This window comes from Lepisosteus platostomus, chromosome 15, assembly GCF_059453375.1.
Source record: "Lepisosteus platostomus isolate fLepPlt1 chromosome 15, fLepPlt1.hap1, whole genome shotgun sequence".
In the NCBI taxonomy this organism is placed as follows: Eukaryota; Metazoa; Chordata; class Actinopteri; order Semionotiformes; family Lepisosteidae; genus Lepisosteus; species Lepisosteus platostomus.
Genome location: NC_142625.1, coordinates 19,399,169 through 19,423,735, shown reverse-complemented (window position 1 = coordinate 19,423,735; position 24,567 = coordinate 19,399,169). Strand labels below are relative to the sequence as shown.

The following is a 24,567-nucleotide window of genomic DNA, read 5'->3' as shown; positions in this document are numbered from 1 at the left end:
TACAGTAGGAACAAGGACACTATAGACACAAGTTTTGATCTGAATTGTTTTTGTTCTGTACACAGATTATCCTCTCAGATTGATTTTAAATAACAGTAGACCTCCTACTGTACGCTTTGGAAAAGATGGTGTGAGCCTGGTCAGTACATGGATGTGAATGGATGACTACCTCCTGGGAAAAACTAAGGTTGCTGCTGGAAGAGGTGCTAGTGGGGCCAGCAGGGGGCGCTCACCCTGCAGTCTGTGTGGGTCCTAATGTCCCAGTATAGTGACGGGGACACTATACTGTAAACAGGCGCCGTCCTTTGGATGAGATGTAAAACCGAGATCCTGACCCTCTGGGGTCATTAAAAATATCAGGGCATTTTTCGAAAGAGTTGGGGTGTAACCCCAGCATCCTGGTCAAATTTCCCATTGGCCCTCACCAATCATGGCCTCCTAATAATCCCCATCTATGAATTGGCTTCATCTCTCTGTTCTCCTCCCCACTAATATTTGATGTGTGGTGAGTATACTGATGCACTATGGCTGCCGTCACATCATCCAGGTGGGGCTGCACATTGGTGGTGGTGAAGGGGATCCCCATTACCTGTAAAGTGCTTTGAGTGGTGTGTCCAGAAAAGCACTATATAAGTGTAAGCAATTATTATTATTTACTTTTCAAACTCAGTTCTTAAATTGTTTGGATTCATAAAATTATGTTTAAAATAAAAAAATAGTAAAAAGGAATTATAATAATGAATGAAATAGAGTAATGTTTTATGATATTAAAAATATAGTAATATACAGTAAATAATAGTGTCCTATTGTTAAAGATAATCCCAGCTACCCACCTGACAATGTTTCTAAATCAATAAATACAAATCGTTAACACGTTTATATGAAATGTTCAAAACATACTAATTCTACCCTGTTCTGACGTGTTGATTGCTGTGCCTATAAAGTTAATTTGGCATTTGGCCAAATGTTTCACACTTTGTTCGTTTGTTTTATTTCACATAGTAGATTTTAGTATTTTTAATTTCTATTTTATTTAAATAACAAAAAGAAATTAAAGTGAATACCAATTCAATACAGTTACAATTCCCAAGTTGTGCTATCAGAATGAATGTGTTACCAGAATTTAAAAAATGCTACACAGAAGATTTGGACAGCAAATTTCTGGGGAATATTAAAAAATATATATTTGTACTTGTGCAAAAAAAAAAAAGTAACATTTGCCATGACATGCCTAACACTCGATACAAAAATTAATAACAAAACACCAAACCACCCTCAAGTCAATTTAAATATATGCAAACACATGCATAGAAACACAAATATTCACATTATAGTACAAAACAAAATAGTCCATCACTTTCTATTTTGCACAGGATACCGAGTCTGAGACTGCATCTATAGATAGGAACCGCATTACCTGCATTTACAAAAAGATCTGTATATACTAAAGAGCACAACCACATCCTGAAAAAGGGATTAAGTGACAAGCCATATATTATTTTGGAAGTGTTTTCCATCTTCTTTTCTAGGACAACTCTGCTACAGTAAGTGCTTCAGAACTAGAAATCGGAGCTCCTCTGAAGTTCTTCTCAATTTGGAAGAAAACAGGGAGAAGATGCAGACACTCAAAATTGAAATACTTTTGTAATTTCACCGTAAAGTACAGCATTCCTGTACTTTAACACTGTCCAAAACGTAACGTTGAAGCTTTTTAGATTTTAATGATCCATAAAAAAATTACTTAAAAGTGAGTAATTACAGTTTGAAGGGAAGTGTGTTATTTGAAAATAAACGCCAGGGGAACCTCAAGCAATTGCAGTAAAGTGTTCAACTAATATCTGTTTAATATTGAGATTTAATATCTGAAAAAAGATGTTCTCTTTTTCTTCATCTCAAAAATGTGACACTGTTCTGATCAGCTCCAACCACTGTAGGACGTGTCCGCTTGGTATCTGTAACAGGAGCCAGTCCAGGCTCCCGTGAAACGTAGTTCAGGACCCTATGCAGATGGTATAATCCGGAAGTAAGTGGAGAAGGACAACAGGGAAAAGACGTAGAGGATCAGGATAGGTTGACAGACAAGGGGGCAGTGTTCTGGTGCTTGGGGGGCGTGGCGCAGGCAAACAAGTCCAAACAGTCCAAGGGGGAAATCCGGGCGCAGTCCAGGATCCAGGAACCGGGAGAACCATCAGAGACAGACGAGACTAAAATCCGGAACTGGATCCGGAACAGGAACAGGGAATTAAAAAACAGGATAACTAGGCCAGATGCTCCGAGCACCAGTCTCAGATGGTCAGGATTTCGTGATGAAGCCTATGCCGTCGGGTCTCTCCTGAACACACTGGTAGGCGGGCTTCCGGGCGTCCATCTCCTAGTGCTGAGCCAGGAATAGCAGGAGCCCCAGGCTTAAATAATGACGGACTTAATGAGGGGCAGGTGCATGTAATAAAGGAAAATCCGAAAGGGTTGGAGCGCCCTTGAGAGGAGGGATAACGATCCTGACAGTATCATTTTCAATTATTTTGCCTCAGTGTTTTTAGGCTGGACATACAAATCGTAGCAAGATTAATAAATCTTGGGCCCAGGTCATTGAGCTGGTCAGACACAAACTCCTGTTCATCAATGGAAATGGCATCTAGTTCTGGGTCACTCATGGGTTCTCCTTCATCAGCATAAATGTGAGGGGGATAGTCATGCAGTTCATTGCCATTGCCTTGGATTAACAGTACTTTCTGTAAGTAAACAAATGAAAATTACAACTTTAATTATCAATAAATGTCAGTTTGCAAAGAAATCTAGTTTTTCTGAATTAAAGTTTTGCAGTTACACTTTATCTAGCAACCCTAATTTGCATCACTCCCAACAAAAATATATTTCTAATATATTACTAAACTGTTAAACAGTTATACGCTGTTTTCCTTTAAATAATTGTCCTTTACATAATCAACTGATTTCACAGGAGGAAAGCAATCCTACTTTTTTACTGAATTGAATTTTACTATTTTTTTAATGCAGAAAAAGAAATAAAAAGTTTCTCTTGTGTAGTTTATTTTCTTTATTTGCAATGACAGTGTCAGTAAAGCATCTGCATGAATTTTGAACCAATGCGTCAGTGCAGTCCTTACTTACCTTATTAATTTTAGCTTTCATTTTCATCCCTTCTATGTTTATGCTTTTTGTCAACACTGTTTGTTGGCTCCACTCTGATCCCTTGTGGGTATAAAAAACTGATTTAATATGGGAAGTCAGTACATCAGAAAGCACCAGCTGTGCTCAGTCATGTTTGACAATCTTGGTTTGTACAGTATTTCAGCTTCTTAAAAAGTGATATAATAATGCCTCTAGAAAAAAAGTATAATTGCCTTTTGAAATATTCTAAAATGATATCTGGACTATTTATTATTATATTAAAGGATTATTTAATGCTATATCATAAAATTTTAAGACTAGCCAATCCCTGCAGATAACACACCAGATGCAGAATTGAACCCAGGGCCCCAGCACAGTGAGGTAGCAATGCTAATTACTGCACAACCATGCCATCCCAGTTTAGCATTATATTTATAACATACAGTATAGTTGTTCACAGGTACTGTACATAAATGATACATAGCTACACTTTTATAGGACTGTTTTATAGGATTGTTTTTGCTTAAAAATAATTAAAAAATAATAATTTTCCATCAGCTATTTAATGGATTCCACAGGAAACAACCAATTTTTTACATCCTTAGTTTATTTTATTTGCAGTGCTGTTATTAGTAAGGCCTCAACCCTGAGCACTCGGGATTTGTATGAATTTCATAATACAAATACGTACCATCTGACTGTAATGATGCACTTGTTGCCCTATCTTGGAGAACTGGCTATTGCTTTGACTTCTATGAATATTCACATTCTGAATAAAAAATGAAAAAGTTACCACCATGAACAGAAAAGAGATTGTCGTGACCTAAAAAATAGCATATGACTTGAAATGTACTCTTTTCTAATTATCTTAATAAACAGATCATGCAAATCAACAGTGTTTCTATAAAACGTGTTCACATACTGACATAGGAACTCTTCTGTTGTGTGGATCACATGAACTACATTTCCAGATAGTTTGATAAATTCAAAGAAAGCCTTAGATCTATGTTAAAAAAGTCAATTTCTAATGAGAACAAAAAATCTTTGGACATGTGTTGAAATAGATCCCTAAGGATAAAAGAAAACTGATACAGGATAAAGACCTGGAAAAACAGATAAGTACCTGAACAAAAATATTTTTGTGTGCCTGCCCATAATAGTTTTTCACATGCTGATTATTTGTAGCATCTGCTTCAGTCATTTGGAATTTCTGTGCTGTATTTGGAACCTTAATAAAGAAAGAAGAAACGTTATTTCACAATAAAGGGAATGGATAAAAGTATATATTTTTCTGATGTTTATTTTAATCAAGTACCATTAAAAGCCTCATATCCAAAACATTTAAAATGGAAATTGTATAAGTTACATGTGTTAATAACCTAGGTAAGCCAACACTTAAGTTCCTCACCATAGTCAGAGAATATGACAATGCTAAACTGACTTGTGACTTATAGTTAATCACTTCCAATGAAAGTGGTAGACAAGCTAAGGGAGAGAGATACAATCCAGATATTCTCAGGTTTTATTTCACTGAATATTCCCTCTGGTTGATTAGTTAAAAGGACACACCATGCCACAAATTGAACCTTCATTTAACTATCATTTAATATATATTTGTAATATAACATAAGTGTAAGCAACTCCTCTTGGAATATACTGTATGGAGTTCTTCTATGACGTGTTTGACATTTCTGTAGTCAGAAAATTTACTGAAATGCAAGTAACAATTATCTGTGAAATCAAAACATAATTTAAAGCCATTTGTGTATCTGAAAGGAGTGAATCTGAAGAGGAGACGTCTTGCCCTAATTTCTACAAATGAGAAATACAATCATAAATTGGCATTTACAAAATTAGACAAAACCTTATCTCCAGGTGAGGGTTTCAAAGGCCTTTCACAGAGCACTAGACACCTACTTTTCAAATGTGGTCTAGGGTATAATATGCTTACCGTGCAGTCAGTCCCTGGTGTTTCGATGTTAGATTTTATGAAAGTATTTGTTGAATCATCATCTAAGATCATGAATGATTTCTTCACCCCACATGTTAGAAAACCCAAAAGTAATAACCCTGGAAATCCAAAAAGGGGAAAGAATTGTTTTATTGATAATAGAAAATCAGGCCAGTGGTGATGATTTAGCGTCTCTTTGTAAGTTAATATTTGTCTGTTTCATAGTGTAGCTCATGTTTCAGTATTTCAAGCAACCTGCCTGTGGGAGATTGCGGATTAAGAGAAGAGGACGGAGGACTGACTGTGAAAGGGGTGGAGCAAATTCTAGTATAATGCCAACATGTGAGTTCTGGAGTGATAATGTACATTAAAAGCATGGTGATGCTGCAGGATTGTTAATGGAATGAAACGACAGCATGAGATTTCTACAATATAAGAATATGGTAAGAAGAGGCTATCAGAACTAATTGTTTTCGTTCTTCAGTTACAGGGAAACCACCATTTTGCTACATGGAATATGGATTGATTACAAAAAAGACAAAACTATTAATATGTAATTAATATCTCTCTACTGTCCCTGGCACTGCATCTGACGAGATGCCTTTTCCAAAGATCAACCCAAAACTCTCTTTTGGGTCTTTGTTAAACCACTGCCTTGTCCTGTTGAATTGGAAGCAATCTGCCTCATCTTATCATGGTCACTGCATTGCATTAGATAAACACAAAAATGATTCCAAATGAAAAGATGCTATTGAGCCAAATTTGCTTAGTTGGTAATTCAGTCGCTTAAAGTACGTCTAACATCTGGATAAACGGTTTCACGAATAGCACATACTTTGGGCCTCAGAACCTGGGTGAGAAACTTTTCCAGTTACATGTAACTCTTTTAACAACGTGTTTCCAGTTTTAGATCATAAATGGATTCCCTTTTAGTTTCCACTTGTGTTCTGTTCTCCTTGTTTTTCCATTCAGTGAGAAATAGTTCCCTGATTGTTTACTTATTTTATTGATCCAGCACACTATCTTGATGAAGGCAAAACAAGAATTTGTGTAAACAAAGGGATACTTTTCATACTTACTGTATTCTGAAATCTCGGAATCACCCAGAGATGTTAAGTATGTTTCTCCTTCCTGTGTGAACATTTTTTCCTGTGTATTCTTCTAGTATGGCTCTCAATGTCTGTCTGACAACTGAAGTTGTACAGCTGAGTACAACTGAAATAATAACTTTTATTTCTTTTACTCAAATGTATGGTATTCATTTTGACAGTGGATTCATTTTCTATTTCTCTGTTTTTAAATATAAATATAAAAAATAACCTAAAGATTGAAGAAACAAATGTTCAGGAGCCAACTGAGTACATTAGACTTGTATCATTAATAGAATATGCAATAGATGTTTTAAAAATACCCTCTTTGAGGAACAGAACATGAGTTATCACAACAAGATAAGCAATAAACTCTGGAATGTAATGTCTTGTAAAAATTCCCATACCCAGTAGAAGAAATAAGGATGCAAATATGATCCCTATGGCACTGCCTCCCATCTGTGTAGCAGGGGATTTCCGGAATCTGCAGTTTGCTGGTCCTGAACTGACACAGTCACACACTGTCACAGTGAGGTTCTGGATAGAATACTGCTCCTGCTTGTCAAAGATTTTCAAAGACACTTCATACACGCCACTGAAAACATCACTTTCCTTGATGAGATCGACAGAGTACCCTGCATCAAAGAACAGGCATGAAAATTACCATTTAAATCAATAACAGACTTCAAAGAGATTATCCATCATTTATCCAAATCTATATCAGAACTCATGTCAAATTTGCCTCACACAAGTGATGAAAAAATGGATTCATTCTCTGTTTGCACTCAGTTACCCATGTATACCTTTTTTAAAAATAGATGGTGATTGCATTACCTATAGCACTTTGAGTAAAAAAAAATGTTTATGTACTTTAATGAGGTTCTTTGCTTTTTTTATATAGTGTGTTTATTGTAGAATTGTGAAAAGAGGTGGTATGTAACAGGATTGAAAATAAATTTCATGATGCAGAATTTTGTAGAATGCACAGTTTGTGGACTCTACCGTAAGTAGGATCTAGTCTCCATTTTCCTTCAAGATCCTTCTCATTCACCAATTGGAACCGGAAGGGCCCAGAAAAGGGATCTTCATCCAGGTCATATGGAGTGATGTTGGTCGCTCCTGCCCCTGAGCACATGTCAATGTTGGTTTTATACAGAAAAGGAACATTGTCGTTCTCGTCTCGTATGTGGATAATGAGAGTCCCAGTGCCTGTCATGGGGGGGATTCCTGTGAATTTAGAGAATGGTAATGGTACAACAATTCAGAAGGATGATTGCTGCAACATTGGTTTGATTTCTGACATTGATTGTTTGTTTAAACCAGGATAAAGTATGATTATAACATCAATAACATTTTGTCAATTTGCAGCGCTGCTGCTGGTCTGAGAGTAATTTATCTGAAATTTCCCAGGAGTAACAACGTGGATTGAAATTAATTTTCTTTTGAAAGAGATCTTAAACTGCTGAATAAAGCTTTCAAAACGATATTGATAATGATAATGATTTATTGTAGGTGTATTGTAGCACATTACCTTTATCAACTGCATGTATAAGTACTGTGTATGTGTTATTCACCACATGTGAGGATTCTCTATCCACTTTTTTTATTGTTTTAATTACACCATTTTTTGGATCCACAGTTACCCATCCTGCTGGGTCGTTTCCTATCTCATACCTGTTATAAAGAAATAAGCAATATTACTGAAAGTATATTGATTAGGTCTTCTACAGAGTTCAGGGCTCACAGACTTACAGTATATTTATTTGTCCAAAACAGTTTTGCATGCACAATGTTATTTTTTTTCAAATAATGAAAATGTTTTCTTTAAAATTTCTTTCTGTTATTCATCTTGTCTGCAAACATAATTAAAAAGGTGAAATATTCTAGTAAGAAAATTCAAGTATGAACAGGTAAAAAAGTTTTGGGGCCAATGCAAAACATGGTCTTGATGAAGAAATCAAATCAATTATAAAACACTACAGTAATATTAGCACTTTGACTTTATGTAGTCCGTTATTTGTTATACTGCAAATATTTGTAATTTCCAACACAAATTTTACGTTTATTTTCAAGTGAAAATATTTAATAAAGTTTTTAGAAAAATAGTAATGGTAGGTCATTTGATTTGATGAAACAAGAAAATAATAAAATTGAAATTTCCTTAGATATTAGATATTTGCAAACATACACAAATTCCCCAGCAAATTTATCATCCAGGTCCACCGCAGTCATTGTCTCCAGTTCATGGCCTGTTTCTGTGTTTTCGGCAATATAAATATTTTTAATTCTTGGTGTGAATTCCGGGGGGTCATTGACATCTTCTAGAATGACTTCCACTGTCTGTTTCATCAGTACCAGCAGGTGTCTCTTACTGGCATCATAATGTTTCATTTCCACATTCCAACGCCCTGTGGGGTTTTGTTTCTTCACAGTACATGAAGAATAGTCCTCTTCATTCATCACTGTTACAGATAAGTTCCTCCCGTTACATTTTTCAAAGTCCAGTGGCTGTGATACAAAAAAGGCAGAAGACATTGAAATGGTCTCACTAAAATTATCAAAATATTGGCATTAGAATATACAGTGCCTTGAAAAAGTATTCACCCCCCCTGGAATTTTTAACGTTTTTTGGTGTTACAGCATGGAACCATGATGTATTTAACTGAGAATGTTTGCCACTCATCAACACAAAGTACTCTATAATGTAAAAGCGAAAAAAAAAAATCCAGACATTTTACTAAATTAATTAAAAATAAAAAACAGAAAATAATTGAATGCAAAAGTATTCACCCCATTGTTTTGACACACATAAATTACCTCTGAAGTAACCAACTCTCTTCTCCAAGTCGCATAATTACTTGACTGGAGTCCACCTGTGTGCAGTTGAGGTGTTTCACATGATTAAAGAATAAATACACCTGTGTCCTACTGTTGAAGTAAACTGGAGCACCCAGAGGACACTCACAGTGACCATGGGGAGAATATACAGACCCCACACATGTAGCTCCCCTGGTCCAGAACCCTGATCAGTGAGGCAGCAATGCTAACAACTGCGTCACCATGCTGCCTTAATGCTTTAGTATCTTTTGCTTTTGTGCAAGACCTTACAAGTCACAGAAGTAATATTGATAATATCCTCCCTCCCACGTCATGCCTTTGGCTTTGTCTGCTGTATTGCTCTGCCAGAATGGAAAGAAAAAAACTGTTCCGATCCACAGGATGTCAGTGTTCTCTCGATTGCTTTTTTGGTCAGAAAGTCAGGTAAAAACAGGACTGTGAAACCTTGGACGATGAAGCTAACGGCAGAGAAAATCAAACTAATAAAAGGCAAGTGTGGGCACCGAGGAAAATCTGGTTGTAGTTTCAAATATGCTCCTTCCTATGCTCAGTTTGGATTCATCAAGTCTGGAAATGAGGAGGCTTCAAAGCCAGCTGTGTCTTTTATGTTCTGAAACACTAAGCAAGAATATAATGAAACCCATTAAAACGTATTAGACACCTAAGACAAACATCTTCGTCTTTCAAAAACCTGATGAGTATTTTGGTCATTAAAAATCCCAGGGCATTTCTTGAAAAGAGTAGGGGTGTAACCCCGGAGTCCTGGCCAAATTTCCCATTGGCCCTTACTAATCATGGCCTCCTAATAATCCCCCTCTATGAATTGGCTACATTACTCTGCTCTCCTCCCCACTAATAGCTGATTTATGGTGAGCTTTCTGGTGCACTATGGCTGCCGTCGCATCATCCAGGTGGATGCTGCACAATTGTGGTGGTTGAGGGGAGTCCCCATTACCTGTGAAGCGCTTTGAGTGGAGTGTCCAGAAAAGCTCTATATAAGTGTAAGCAATTATTATTATTATTATTATTATTATTATTATTATTATTATTATTTTGAACACAGAAAGGCTGAGTCAAAATGGTTGTTGCCAAAACGATCAGCACTTTTCACATCAACAACAACATTTGTTCTGAAGGCATCATAGATACCAATTTACCTCATTTCAGAGGAAGAAAAAACAATTAATTATTACTGAAGTGCTTAAACAAACTGTACAGAACCCTTTCCTGTCTGTGGGAAGATTTTTCAGTCGTTAGAAAAGTAAGCCAAGTTCCTTTATCTGATGACAGATGTGGCCAGTGGCAGAGGAACAAATGTTAGAGAGAATAAAAGCCTCTACAAGCACTGCCATTCAGGTCAATCAATCAAAGTTGCAAATGACACGTATTCAAGCATGACCTTCATGAAGATTTGATGCGCGGTACTGATCAGAGTTCTGTCTGCAAGCTACTGTTTCAAGTAAGCTCAGCTAGTGTCTTGTTGAGATAGTCCATGATGTGGGAACTACCGCCATGCCCAAGACTTTCCAGCCCTGCAGCTGAACACAGTGACAGCAGAATAATAAGATGGTCACTGTTTTATTCACTACAAAGACCTGGGAAGTAGAAATGATCACCTGGTAATAATACACATTATATTGAATAATATGATATGGTGAGTGACATAAAAACTAATGCACTAAGTTTGAATCCTTGTTCGGGTGCACGTCTCGGACACTATCTGCTTTGCACAGATTTGTGTTGATTATCCAGAATACAGATGGTCACAGAGTATTCACTTAAGAAAAAGAGCTGCAAAGATTTATGTCAGAGGAACATTATGCTATGGCTGACTTCTTCAGTGAGAAGAATTTTTTCCATAAGCTTGTGTACTTGAGCTACATTTTTACCCTACTAAAGGAATTGAACCTGTCATTGTAAGGGAGGATGACAGTTTTCAAACTGACAGACAAAATCGTGACTTTCAAAACAAAGCTTATATCCTGGAGAAACGATGTGGACAGGAGTCCTTGATACCTGTCCTACTTTTGGAGAACATGCAGGGACTTGAAATAAAAGAAGATCTGACATTATTATCTGAAATTTCTGAACAACACTTTTCAGCTACAAAAGACTCAAGAGCAGATACAGAATGGGTGCATAATCCTTTTTTAAACACCCACTAGCAATTGACTTAGCATTGCAGGAAAATCAGCTAATCAAACCGAAAAATGACAGAGCTTTAAAAACATTTTTTTTATTTAATGTCCTCACCCTTTCGCTGTTTAAACCTCTTTTTGAATTAAAAAAAGGACAGAATATCCCGATCTCGACAGCAAGAGCTTGAAAATCTTGGTGCTGTTCATGTCAGTCTATCTGTTTGAAGTGACTTTATTCGTTAATTCGTTATGCATTATGTACTGTATGGATGCAATATAATCCAGAGTGGTACAGCTAGGGCTCATAATGGGGCAGCTGCTGTGTATAGTTTGCAAGATCTTCCCATGTTCATCTGGACTTATTCTGGTTTCATGCCACTGAACCTTTTTTGAAGGAGTAGGATTGGAATCTGCTACAATGCGTATAGTACCAAACATCCCATTATAGGATAGGGCAGTCAGGATAAAGATTCAGGAAATGAAGAATGCAATGTAGTTGACCCCACTATGTAGTAATAGCTAATTGTGGTTACTCTCTAGTATCTGATTCATCATAAAGTTTATTTTTTATAAGTAAAGTTCTGCAAGCAATAGATCATCTGAACATGTGTTTATAGACATGCTGTACAGTACTAGTCTTGCCCATTTCGTACCCTAAAACAGAATTGTATAGGGTGATCCAGTTTTACAATCCATTTCAAACCTAGACGGATTTGATAGGTCAGAAAGCCTCCTATTAGTGTTTGTCCTTGTACTGCAATTCTAGTAAAGAATCCGTGAGATTCCAGTGGAAGGGTTTGGATAAACACAGCATTAACTTAGACTGAACACACAGGCTCCTGACCACTGATTGGTGCTGCCTTTCAAGATAAAGTTCATCATGCTGTCACCTCCTCAACCATTCTTAGTATTGCATTGCCAACAACATACGTTGTGAATGACGCAGACCAAATTTTATAATTGTAATCTCAAGGCTGTGGTCCTACATAACATCTGTTTGTTTTACCCGATGAGCCAATCTGATGCAACTAGAGAATTTTAAGTGAGAAAATATTTACCTTTACAACAGTCAAGATTCCATCATTAGTCTCTGGGTCTGTAGTTATCTGAAAGTTTCCGTCTTTGTCATCTTCAATGATGTATTTTGCGTTCCAGGCAGAAGTTGACTTTTTGTCTTTGTCATTTACCTTTATTCTGAGAGCTGTCACTCCTTCATACCTCTCCTTCACTTTGACAGTCAGCTAAAACACAAAGTCAGTGAGTCAGTCATGCATAAATTTGAGATACTCCCAAGCACATCATTTCTTATAAAATAAATAAAAACAAAGTTATGACTTGTCACAAACTTGGAGACATATCATAATTTATATTCAGTATACGGTACCAGTCAAAATCGACCATTATTTGGGTGAAAGAAATTTTGCTTTCATGGAAGATGTTTGTTGGACCTGAGAAAATGTTATGTACAGGTACAGTATAAATAACATTTACAATTTTTATCAAATATAATCAGACCTCTGCATAGTTTTACAGATTTTGTTCCTTTAAAAATTGCAGTCATGAATTAGAAATAGGTACTTGTCAAATACACAACCTACTCCACACATGCAAAGAAAGAAGTTAAAATTATTATGACCTTAACAAGCCACACAAATACGTTGAGTGGCTTACTGTATGTTTATATGCAATAATAATGGTTCTAGTGATTTTATTGTCAGTAGAAGAACAACAGATTCCTTAATCATGTAGTGAATTTGAACACTAAGGATATTTTAAAGCATGTCGGAGATAGAATAACTTAAAATCACAGATCAGGAGAATGGCACAAAAATATCGATCTGTTTGTATATCCCTGTGAGCAAGAAATCGAGAAATGGAAGATGCATTCTACCACACAGAGACTGCCTAGATTAGTTACGAGTTCAAAGGGTGAAATGAGAGAAAATTACTAGTCACTCCACAAAGATGGCCAGTTTGGCAGGGTGGAAAACCCATTGCAGATGCCACATGTGGTTTGCAACAAAGGATTTAAATGATATTGCAAACATGGTTAAATTATTTTTGGTCAAACAAGTCAAAAGTGGTAGTTTTTGCTATAATTGCAACGAAATACGTCTGGCACAAAACAGAGTGCAACACCCAGTCATAAACAGATGGCTGTTATAGCTACGGCTACCCAGGTACCCTACAGCTAAGCATGATGGTGGAATCGTATGTCTGCTTCTCATCAGCAGGGACTGGAAAGCTCATCAAGACTAAAAACTTGGTGTAACGTACTGGCAAATCTTAGAAGAAAACTTGTTTCAGACCTAAAACTGGTTAAAAAAATGTACCTCTCAGCAGGACAATGATCCAAAGCACAGTTATACTGCAGGTGATTAAGAATAAAAAAGTGAATTTACTTCAGTGTTTCAATCAAAAATCCTGGCTTGAATACTTGAAAATTTGTTTTGTTTTGAGACAAAACTGCTTGAGAACTGCTGTCCAGAAGCAACCCCCAAGCAACTTGAGAAAACTTGAACAAATCTGACAAGGTGAATGGGCATAATGTACGTTGCACCAAGCTGGTGTACTAAGTTGGTAGACATTTGCCCAAAATATGTGCTGCTGTGATTGCTGCCAAAGGGGCTTCCACATAATATTGAGCTTGTGGGCCTGAATACTTTTGCCATCTGTTTTATTCATTTTTGTTTTTGCTGATGACTACTGTAACTTATCTTGCCTTTACAAGTCTTCATTATGAGCATTCAGGTTTTAAATAAAATATAGAGTTTTAAATAATGTGTGTGTATCATTTCATTTCATTTCACAAAATAGGACACAATACAAAGGGTTTGATCAGTTTTGCAAGGTACTGTGTGAATATGAACACTCACTTTTGGACTAAGAAAAATTGGTAGATTGTCATTAACATCTTGCACAGTTAACAGAACAGTTGTGGAACTTGAGAGCTTTACTTTCTCGCCATGGTCTTTAGCTTCTACGATGATGGTGTATTTCTCTGTTTGCTGTAAAACAGAACAACAATAGAATGGTTATCATCTTAGGCTCTTGTCTCCTGGATCTCGATGAATAAGCTAGAAAACAGATGGATGATTATCATCTGGGAAAATAAAATTGAATGTACATTTTCTGTGACTGGAGTAATGCAGGTATTTGGTAGGTTACACCCATGTGCTTTTATCTGGCATAATTATTTGCTAGGTTGTATCTCACTTATTTGTTTTCCATTTGTCTTTTTATTTTCTTTAAAAATACATTGATTTTAATTAAATTAATGATTCCGTTAATTTATATTGTTATTTTGAATAACCTGATGTTGCTCTGCCCATTTCATCAGGATGCTCTGAGTTTCAGTGCTGGGAAAAAGATGCTGAGCCCCCTGGGTTGGTCCTTATTCCTGTTACATTTTAGACCTAACAGGGCCCTCATGAAGATCTTATTAAACGATGAAGATAACCTAATTAATTGCACAACAAAAAGATATACAATTTTGTAGATGTATGTAATTACACTGAATATACATCCTTAACTATCCTGGTCAATAAATACTGTATGTAAATGTCTCACACAATCAGACACAAGCCTCCTCCTGTCCCCGCAAACCCAGACACATTAATTAATTATCCAATCAGTCACCACCACACCAGAGTACTTAAGGACTCCTTCTCAACATCTCAATGCTCGGTATTGGGTTTCCCACAGGTGCTCCTCAATTAAGAGTTTCTTGTGATCTCTGCTGTTTGCTTCCTGAACCTCTGGCTTTCTGCCTTAGACTTTCTTTGACTATGACTTCGGATATGAACTATTAGATAAGTACATCTGGCTTTCACTAATACTTGTTCCTCAGATTAAAGCATTAACCTCATAGGGTCCAACCTTAATTTTGGCTGTTGCACTGTAACAGTAAATCCTACATTCAGTAACTGGTGATACCTTCTTGAACAGCAATGACTTCAACTTTAGCTGTAACTGCATGTAAGTCTCTCGCATAGACATTCAGGAATTTTGCCCATTCTTCTTTACTGATCCATGACAAGTTGGTGAAATTTGAGGCTTTTTTTTCTCTCTGTCATTTATGATGCCCACTGGGCTTGCAGATTTTTTCCCGAATGTGAAGAACGATTATCACTATTGATGGACTGTGTAAAAATATTACTCACCTCATAGTCCAAACATCCTTTGAATGAAACCGTGCCTTTTTCATTAATAGTGAACTCTACATCCTTTGTCATAGGGGACACTGAAGCAATCCTATAAGAAAATGTTGAATTTGTTGTGTCTGGTTTGTCCAGATCTGTTGCTGACACAATAATGAGAGAATTACCTGTGAGAAGAACACAAAACAAGCTAATTAAGAAGAAAAATAAAAGCCCTCGATGAATGAATGTACTGTAATATACTCATGGATTCATGTATGTACTTTGAGGTGAAATTTTTATTTTTTTACCTAAGGTGAAATGCATTGTAATTCTTTTTTAAATTATTCCTGTAATTGTAAATTGACCTTCACAAATAAATATTGAGTATAAATAAAGATTAAACCCTAATTAGTGAAAAGGAAATAATAATAATTATTCCTTACACATATATAATTCTTTTCACTCCACACAGAGTACTTTGCACCACAAATAAGAGGTTCTGAATTGACATGCTGGTTTTGCGAGATATCTGACTTCAATCTTATTGCATTGGTTTAGGCTGTGATTAATCAAGGACTGAAAAAGAAATGAGCAGCCTGACTAAACAGCAGATTAGGACTAAAATGATAAAAATAGATGGCAATACAATTCTAGAGATGTATGACAGAAAGCCAAGAATACACAGTAACTCTGATCACAATCAAAGGGGAAAATGTTAAATGAGAAACATTTGATGTTGAATGCTGGTGTAATGTGTCCAGTATTCCTTACCAGCCCTCTGCATTTCTGTTTAAACTTCAATAATTTATATATTAGGGTTTATTTGGTTAATTGGGGGCATATATAAGAAACAGTTTATTTAGAAATGTCTATGTGTCTGTTTCAGCAATTAGTCTATAAAATTACCAGTTTGCTGATCAATTATTTTATAAATTAATCAAAGAATTTGAGTCTGAAAATTCAAAGATTTGGACTTTTGACCCCAAAGCCAGCTGGATACACTCAGGTAGCCTGAATCACAGATATCTTGCAAACCCTAATATTTCTAAAAATAGTCCAGACAGGTTCTTATAAATAATGAGCACACTGCACGCCCAAGGCTCTGCAGACATTAAGAACTATGCAAGCATTTATTTTTTTCCTTGTAAACTGTCTTTGAATGTAAAAAAGGACTTTTAAAATGTAATTGGCCTTGATTTGTTTTACCTAGCCTTTGCACATGCCATGTCTCAAAGATTCGTAAAACGATAAACAATAAAAGCGAGCACTATCTGGTGATCATTAGGTGGTACTCCTGAGCAGAATTCCCACAAACAAACAGCCCACTGTAGTGCCTGGGGACACTCTACTGTAGGAGGTGCCGAGATCTTAAATCAAAGTCCTGACTGCTTACAGTACAGTGACGTAGTCGTTAACGATCCCTTGACAATCAAAAGAGTAGGGATGTTAACCCTATGTCCTGGTTAAATTGCACTCTAGGTTTGTACAATTTGGCCTTCCTCAAGCTTCCCTTTTATTCATTCGATGAAACAATTTCTAACATTAAACCTACAATTCTACTGTGTTGTAGGGGTTGTTGCCATCTAATGGTTCCTGCATATCACCCAGGTGGGAGCTGCTCTTCATAATGGGATGAAGTGGGTCTTCTCCTATACGTAAAGTGCTTTTGGATACATTGACACAAAAAGCACTATAAAAATGCAATAATTAATTGATGGACAGTAAAAGCCAAACCTATAAAAGTGCCTAGAATTGTTGTATGATATAATTTCATATTAATGCACCCAAACTCCAGGGAAAAGGTCCTTTATAAGCAATACGCTGCAAGTTGAAAATACAATACTTTATATCTCATTATATTAATAATCCACACAATAGAATATTATATGCACTGATAATATGCATATGATTCCAATGCATAAAAAGAAACATGAGGTATACAGTAGATGTACAAATCTATTTTAATTTAGTTAAATTTAAAACTTAACATTTTCCCTCAACTTAAAAATGTTAAAGCTGTGTTTTAGAAGTAAATTAATAAAAACAAATATAGATACACCCGGTGAGTTTTCCAGATTTGTAATTTCCAGATTGTTTTATGAATAGCTATTGGCCCTCACTATGATAACCAAATTGAAAAAAAATTCCTGATTATTCCTCCTTTGTTTGTAAATGGATCACAGTAGACAGATTACACTGATCAATCATTACTAAACCTACATGTCTTGCATTTTAATTCTTTCAAAAATAATAGGTGCCCGTCTTTCTTTGCGCTTATGGTATTTTAAGATTTTAATAAACTGTTCTTATAATCTTTGATTTAAAATAAATCCTTAAAAAATGTCATCATTTTTATTAAATCACAAGGAAGGAAAAGTAAAAGTTTTTCTGTTTGATCGATCACGCGTATCATCACAAAATACACAAGTGACATAAATAGTGTAAATTATTAAACACAACAGTCTCACCAAATACAATGTCTAAAAAAAAGAGATCTTAAAATTATAACACTACAACATACAGTCTGCCACTAAGTGAGTGAGTTTTGTTCATGTCATTCTGGCTGTACTGGCTATGTAAATTACAAATCAATAACAACGCATTATATTTTCAATTCTTTTTTTTAAGAAACAGGGATTTCAGGTAAATTTAGATTTTTAAGATAACTCTCATTCAGGCTGCAAAGCTAGTTGGGTTTCCTTTGAGTCTCCTGGCTCTGATGCCACAGGCAAATTTATAGAATAACTGGCCTGTTTATACATTGACAGATGCAGCTCTTATATATCCCAAACCATAGTTGGATTTTAATAATGTTGTATGATTGGCAATGGTACCTTATTTCTATCTGAATCAAGATTTCTGTCTGTTGTACTATGAATATGTAACTGTAAGAAAAACAGCATTCTGCCGTAGCTTTGTGAAACTAATCATGCAGTACGTTTATTTGAATATTACAAATATTTATGTAATAGAATAATGCAATTACCCTGATATGTTGATTCTTTAACTGTAGTTTCATACAATGTGTTTTGAAAAGTTGGTGGGTGATCATTTATGTCCAAAATATTGATCTCAACTCCAAGCCGTGTATCCAAAATGCCAGTGGAAGCGTTTTTGGCTTCAAATTGTAACTGTGTAAATTAAAGAGGAATTAAAAATAAACATTACAACAATAAAATTACATTTATTAAATAACAAGTTTTGAAATTTAGCATCATCAATATATATTTTCAAGTTGCTAAAGCTTAGATATCCTACTCCAAATGTAAGTGGACAAATTTAGAATAAACAAAGAAAAAAATAATAAAGTACATGTTCACAATGTGTAGGTTCACAATTGTAATCTATTTAGTAAATATACAAGGTCTCAACATAAAACATTATCAATACTGGCAGTACATTGGTGTCCAAAATATCTTACAAAACATATTGTAGCGGCAGTAACAATGGGCCTGACAAAAAACAAATTCTGTTGTCCAAAGAATAAGAAATACACCCATATATATGTATTCAAAACGTTTGTATACAAACGTGTGCTCAGCCCTCTAGATCATATATATTTGGCCTGTCTGATCTAGCTTTTTCTCTGACTGGCCCCTTGGTCTCCTGTAACTATTAAATACTCCACGGTAGACTGTGAGAACCCACAGTGCGCAGTGTCTTACAAGCAAGCGTGCACGAATTACAGACAACCCAACTCTTCCATGCTGGAGTGTTGTCAGCTCCAAGCCATTTGCCTTTAAGAACTGGTGGTGGATTGGCTTTACATACTTTGTGACTAGCGCATAAGGGCTGCATGTAACATCTTGTACATATCTCCTAGCACAATCTATAACCCAAGGAATGAAGCTAGTCAGAAAAAAACTGGTTGTGGTATAGTCTAGTTCTTCAGAAATGTCAATAGCAGGGTTTTTTTTTCACTTACCATCAGTTTGTGGTATTTCTCATAGTCTACCTTTCCAAACACACTAATCTCTCCCATAGCTGGATTAATCTGAAGGATGCCTTTTGGGTCTTCGTCTACCCCGCTACCATGTAATGTGAATAGCATTCGGTATTCACTTTCCAATTTGATCTAAAAATGCAAAAATACAACACGTTTGAAGCATTAAAACAATTCCTCAAACACTAACTCTCCCAACTTTGACATGAGGGTTGATCTTCAACTTTTAATTTCCAGGTTACTAGTCTGTATTTATTTTGTTGCAATATCTACATGCCCTTTCAATTCTTTCAGGAATTGATATTATTATGTGGACTGAAATGAATATAATGGAACTAATCTATAACGTTCTTGGGATATAAAACAATTTCAGATCTACTGTATATGACATACCAATCCCCAGGGAACACTGGCCTAATCTAATGACTTCCTATGGACACTCTATTAAAACCTAATACATTCTCTGTCACTGCTGTAATATTAAGTACTGTTACAGAGTCCACAACAAGTGTTGCATGTAGTTATTATATATGATCAAACCACTCTTACAAGTAGTTTACATTCAACGAGTCCATAATGAACAACAGTAAAAATTCTGAGAATTAAAAACCTAAGAAACAATTCAACTGCAGTGGTACGAGGTATAAGCAACATTTATATCAATGAAACTTGTTGCATATAATCTTCAAGTATTTTGTGATTACAATACAGTATCTGCATTCGCTTTAAGGCAATCATGTAGACTGCTTGTTCTGAGCTCTTCTATCCTCTTTTCAGCTGCTCCACAACCACCTAACAAATCTTTTTACCCTACAAATCTCTCTGTTTTAATCTTTTATAAAATGTTTTTACATGGGTGTGCCTGGATTATATAAATCGTTCAGTTCAGTTGTTTAATTTCTGGGATTTTCTCATGTAAATGTCTGGTTTAAAATGTTGTTTATGACATTCTTAGTTTAAAATGGAGAACAAAAAACTACAGGCACCAAAATGTGCGACTAAAAAAGTCCAGTAATGAAGCACAAGGTATAACCCATCACCACCTCTTGATTGTGACATGCTGTATGAGCTATTTCTGGCCATCCCTCCATTTGTTCTAGGTCATTTCCTCCAGCCTCGTGAAAAACTACTGTTAATTACACTACAATGCCAATACACGGCAGTAAGAGCCTCTGTAGCACTTGTAGTCAACCTTTTGTAGTTGCATATTTATTTCACTTATTATAGTTTCCATTTTACACATCCTGTGTACTTACCGTTCCCAAGGAATAAGGAAAAGGACCTGGGTTTTCCTCCTCAATGGTTAATGAATCAATGATCCAAGCCCGTTTCTGACGACTCCGAATGGATTGTGAATCAGTTGCATCCTGCAAGTATTGACAAGTGGCAGAAAAATCAATCATAGTCAGTATATGAATACGAAATACTATATAAACAAATATACATTCACAGTGCATAATGTTACACAAATTCTTCTATGTGTCTATGTGTGCTAAAAACGTTCCAAAGTCTGATGCAAGCAGTCTGGAGAAGCCAGGACTGAACAGTTTCCGGAGAAGTTGATCACCTGAAGCTTTTATAGGCCACTCCTCAAGAACAAAAAAAAAAGATAACCACAATCACGTCTATATGGGTATGGAACATTTAATCAAGTTTTAAAAAGTCTTCCTTTATGAGAGAACTCAAGGAAAAAAGAAAACAATTACAGAGAACAATAGTTTGGTGTCACAGTTTGCAACTTCAAACTACAGTAAAACCACCAATCACTGTTGAAAAGGGATTACTTTAAGTGTTAACATTACTTTAAATTGACATCAAGATGTCAACTTCTTTTTTTATACAGTACCTTTCAATCCAGAACATTCCCAAAGCTCTTTACATAAATCAATTACATAAAAAGGTGTACAGTAAAAAAGGAGAATAATAAAATGATGTATAAGTATTAAATTAAAAAGAACAAATTAGGTTAAGAACTGATGCCATCAAAAACAAATGAATTCTGAGGCCAGATTTAACCAGATTAGCCGTGGCAGCGTATTTTAATATGGTCAGGAAGAGTATTCTGTAAACGGAGGGCTACCGCTGAAAAGGCTAAGTCCCTTAACATAAATTTGACAGAAAATTTTGTGAACCCTTTGGAATTATTTATATTCCTGCAGTAATCGTGCCTAAATTGTAATCGGACCTTCATCTCTGTCATAATAATTGATACAGTCCGATTAAACAAATAACACATAACTGTACTTTTCTTGTCTATATTGAACACAAACATTAAACATTCACTGTCAATGCTGGAAAAAGTTTGCAAACCTTTAGTAACAAGGGGGACCTCCTTTAGCAGCAATGACCTCAAGCAAATGTTTCCCGTAGCTGTTGATCGATCCTGCACAATAGTTTCGGGGTATTTGGGCTAATTCTTAACAGAAATATTTCAATTCATTGATATTTATGGGATGTATTGTATGCATGGTTTGCTTCAGGTCATTCCACCGATTACTCCAGGAATGCAAATAATTCCAAAGGGTTCACAATCTTTTTCTGACCACTGTATGTTAGGGGACGGAGCCTTTTCAGTGGTAGCCCCTGGTTTACAGAATACTCTTCCTGACCATATTATAAAATGTAGCCCCTGCTGATCTGGTTACATCTCAACTCTGAACTTACTTGCAATTAATGCAGGGATACAGGTGATTCCAAAGGGTTGACAAACTTTTTCTCACAACGGTATGAAGCTCTAGGAAGGCTGAGGAGCCTAGAGCCAGCGGAACAAAGAGGGAACTAGGAATGTGGGGATTGTAACACTTGAAGGTACACATTACACAGACCTTGCAGTGCCCAGTAGTCAAATAAGAGAATTTAAAATTCAACCTTGTAAGGAACTGTTAGCCAGTGCAGATTCTTTAGTACAAGAGAAATATCTGGAAAGGAATTTTAGATTTTTTCCATTTTGTCATGTAGGCCAGTTTTGTGGATTATTGACTTTTCATCTCAGTAATGATATGTATACTGTAGTTCTTTCGGATTGACCATTGGCTTCACAGTTACATCCATAACTAGTTTCCTCCTTTCCCAGCAGTTCAGTTAGGAGGGAAAATCAGATCTACAGTAGGCAGGGTCTGGCTGGTTTGATACACAATCCACTTCTAATTGATCAGCTTTACAGTACTCCAAGGGATATTCAGTGTTTTTGATTTTTTATACATTTCCTCCGATCTGTGGTTTTCTACAAATGTATCCCTACGTCATTTTTTAAGCTCCTTGGTTGTAAAAGTAGCTTGCCATTCACTACCTGACTTAAAGACCTTACAGTGACAGGTGTATCAATTCTTAAGTCATGCAATTCACTATTATCACATACAGTAGAGACAAAGACCAAATGTATTTAAGATTGCCACAGCAAAGGATTTAAATACTTGTGTAATCATGACAATTTTTCTTTCATATCAATGATCTATCTACTTTTTTCTGTTTCCTTTGAATGAGTACAGCAGGTTGCATATGTAACCCTTTTTTAGTTAAATACTAATTGCTATGTAAAAGTGTTGTGATTGCATGTTGCATCACAACAAAATGTGTAAACTATGCAAGTATATAAAAATGTTTATCATCATAAAAATAAGAAATAATGTTGGTTCATTAGTACTTATAGTACAATGTTCTAAAAGCTCAGTGTCAGGCAATAATTTGGTTTTATACATAGATACATAGATATCTAACATTATACATAGATGTTAGATGTTATCCCTGCCTGTTTTCTCTGAAGTCTAACATTGCTTTGTATTGAATTTAAATTGAGAAGTAAATACCGAGAATAGGAGCAAGTAAAACAGAAGTAAAAATTGTATTTTATAATATGCCTCTTAATGCCAGTGTTTCCTGTTAACAGAACTACGCAAAATAAATGTTTCTCTAGTTTTTCAATATTGTTTATTATTGCAAATTTTCTGTTTCATTAGGAGTTTTTACGGCTGCAGTATGTGCCTGCAGCTATTATCTGTCTCAAAAGTAATATTAAAGCCATTCCACCACTCTGAGATCCGCTGTTTCAGCACAGTGCAGTATGTGCCTAAACCTGTGTGTCATTATTATTCTTGATTGTTTCAAGTGAGCGGTAACACACGAATTTTACTATGCTATATAAACACATTCTGTTTATTTCTCTTGAGTTACCAACGCAGTGTAGTTAACCATGAAGTTTCAAAATGTTAAGATTCTAGCAATTGCCTTGGGCAAAAGAGAAATTGATACTTACTTGAACCTGCATATGTTTGCCTATTTTCTAGTTATTTCTGCCTCATTCCCTTCTTTTGTTTTGGGAATCCAGATGTGGTCAATCTTTTTAGAAATATTCAACACTCTTTCAAATGCAAAACAGTCCTCAAAGGCACATGCTGCTTGCAGTCGACTACTTTGAAATGGTCATTTTCCCCACTTTATCTCAATACGCTTACGGTATGGATTTATACAATTAAAGGAATTTCATTAAAGTCACCAACCTGTGGAAGTCATTCGATGACGCCTATGGGTTTCATAAAACTCAATGAGAACTATTTAAACAATAGTACCTTGACTATGAAATAAAAAAAGTTTCATTGTATTCAATTTTTTAAAATACGATCAGGTTAGCTTATTCTACTAATCACCCTTCCTTGTATTTAAAAGTATATTGTTTTTCTTAATATGTTACCAGCAGCTGAAGATGCAATAAAGAAAACAATTTTGCAAATACACTTACTAATACTGCCAGCAGAAGAAGAATGATGACAGGCTTCATATTAAACCCGAATGTGGTTTAATGCAAATCCACAGTAAACAGTGACTGGTTTTGTTCTTCTTCCACATTACAAGGGAGCTGAAACCAAAGGCTCATCTATATAAGTGTAGGAAGGCAGATCTCTGTAGGCGACCCTCTGATGTCATCTCTTCCAGGAAATGCAGACACACTGTACAGTACCTGCCTGTTATACAGTGCTAGAACACAAAGAAGAAGATATACAGTAGACATGAATACAATTACGCATTATTTCATAAAAACAATTGGTCAATGTACCAGAATTGATTAGTATTTTTTGCTGTTTAATGGTAAGCCTGTCCTTAACTTCTTTATTCCTTATCTTAAAGTAAAATCCTTGTCAAACCTGTCCTGTTTGTCCACATTTTAGTTTCTCCTTAGTGTGTCAGCAGTTTGTGTGCCCTTAAGCAAAGAGCAGACTGTTTCTTTAACAAAAGCATTGAGAGGCAGTCTGTATATATTGCTGTTGGCACACTATTGTAGCTGAGTCTAATGCTGTGCACTACCAGTGTAGTATAGAATTGAGTAGTAACTTAATGAAGATGA

At 35.7% G+C, this 24,567-nt stretch overlaps 1 protein-coding gene across 2 annotated transcripts; it reads right to left on the bottom strand.

The window, feature by feature from the left end:
- Nucleotides 1–1,006: 1,006 nt before the first annotated feature.
- On the bottom strand, nt 1,007–24,015 carry LOC148648173 (cadherin-like protein 26). Of its 2 annotated transcripts, XM_088608218.1 has the most exons (16): nt 23,965–24,015; nt 20,486–20,596; nt 19,212–19,361; nt 18,273–18,417; nt 15,308–15,471; nt 14,021–14,152; nt 12,203–12,385; nt 8,357–8,676; nt 7,700–7,842; nt 7,171–7,395; nt 6,576–6,803; nt 5,081–5,199; nt 4,253–4,357; nt 3,821–3,898; nt 3,130–3,210; nt 1,007–2,732 (listed from the first exon to the last, which is right to left on the bottom strand). In XM_088608218.1, the coding sequence occupies exons 1-16, from the start codon at nt 24,001–24,003 to the stop codon at nt 2,514–2,516; spliced, it is 2,442 nt and encodes an 813-aa protein (XP_088464344.1). In that variant the 5' UTR covers nt 24,004–24,015; the 3' UTR covers nt 1,007–2,513. The 2 variants fall into 2 exon arrangements, with proteins under 2 accessions (XP_088464344.1, XP_088464343.1); XM_088608217.1 differs by lacking the exon at nt 23,965–24,015 and having other exon boundaries at nt 20,486–21,845.
- Nucleotides 24,016–24,567: the final 552 nt, after the last annotated feature.

What these genes read in the sequence shown, in the direction of transcription:
- LOC148648173 (XM_088608217.1), bottom strand. Translation starts at nt 20,686, where the DNA reads ATGCACTGTGAATGTATATTTGTTTATATAGTATTTCGTATTCATATA. An exon ending in TTCCTTATTCCTTGGGAACG is followed by an intron (nt 19,362 to 20,485) that starts GTAAGTACACAG and finishes TTGCATTTTTAG; the next exon opens with ATCAAATTGGAAAGTGAATA. An exon ending in AGAAATACCACAAACTGATG is followed by an intron (nt 18,418 to 19,211) that starts GTAAGTGAAAAA and finishes TAATTTACACAG; the next exon opens with TTACAATTTGAAGCCAAAAA.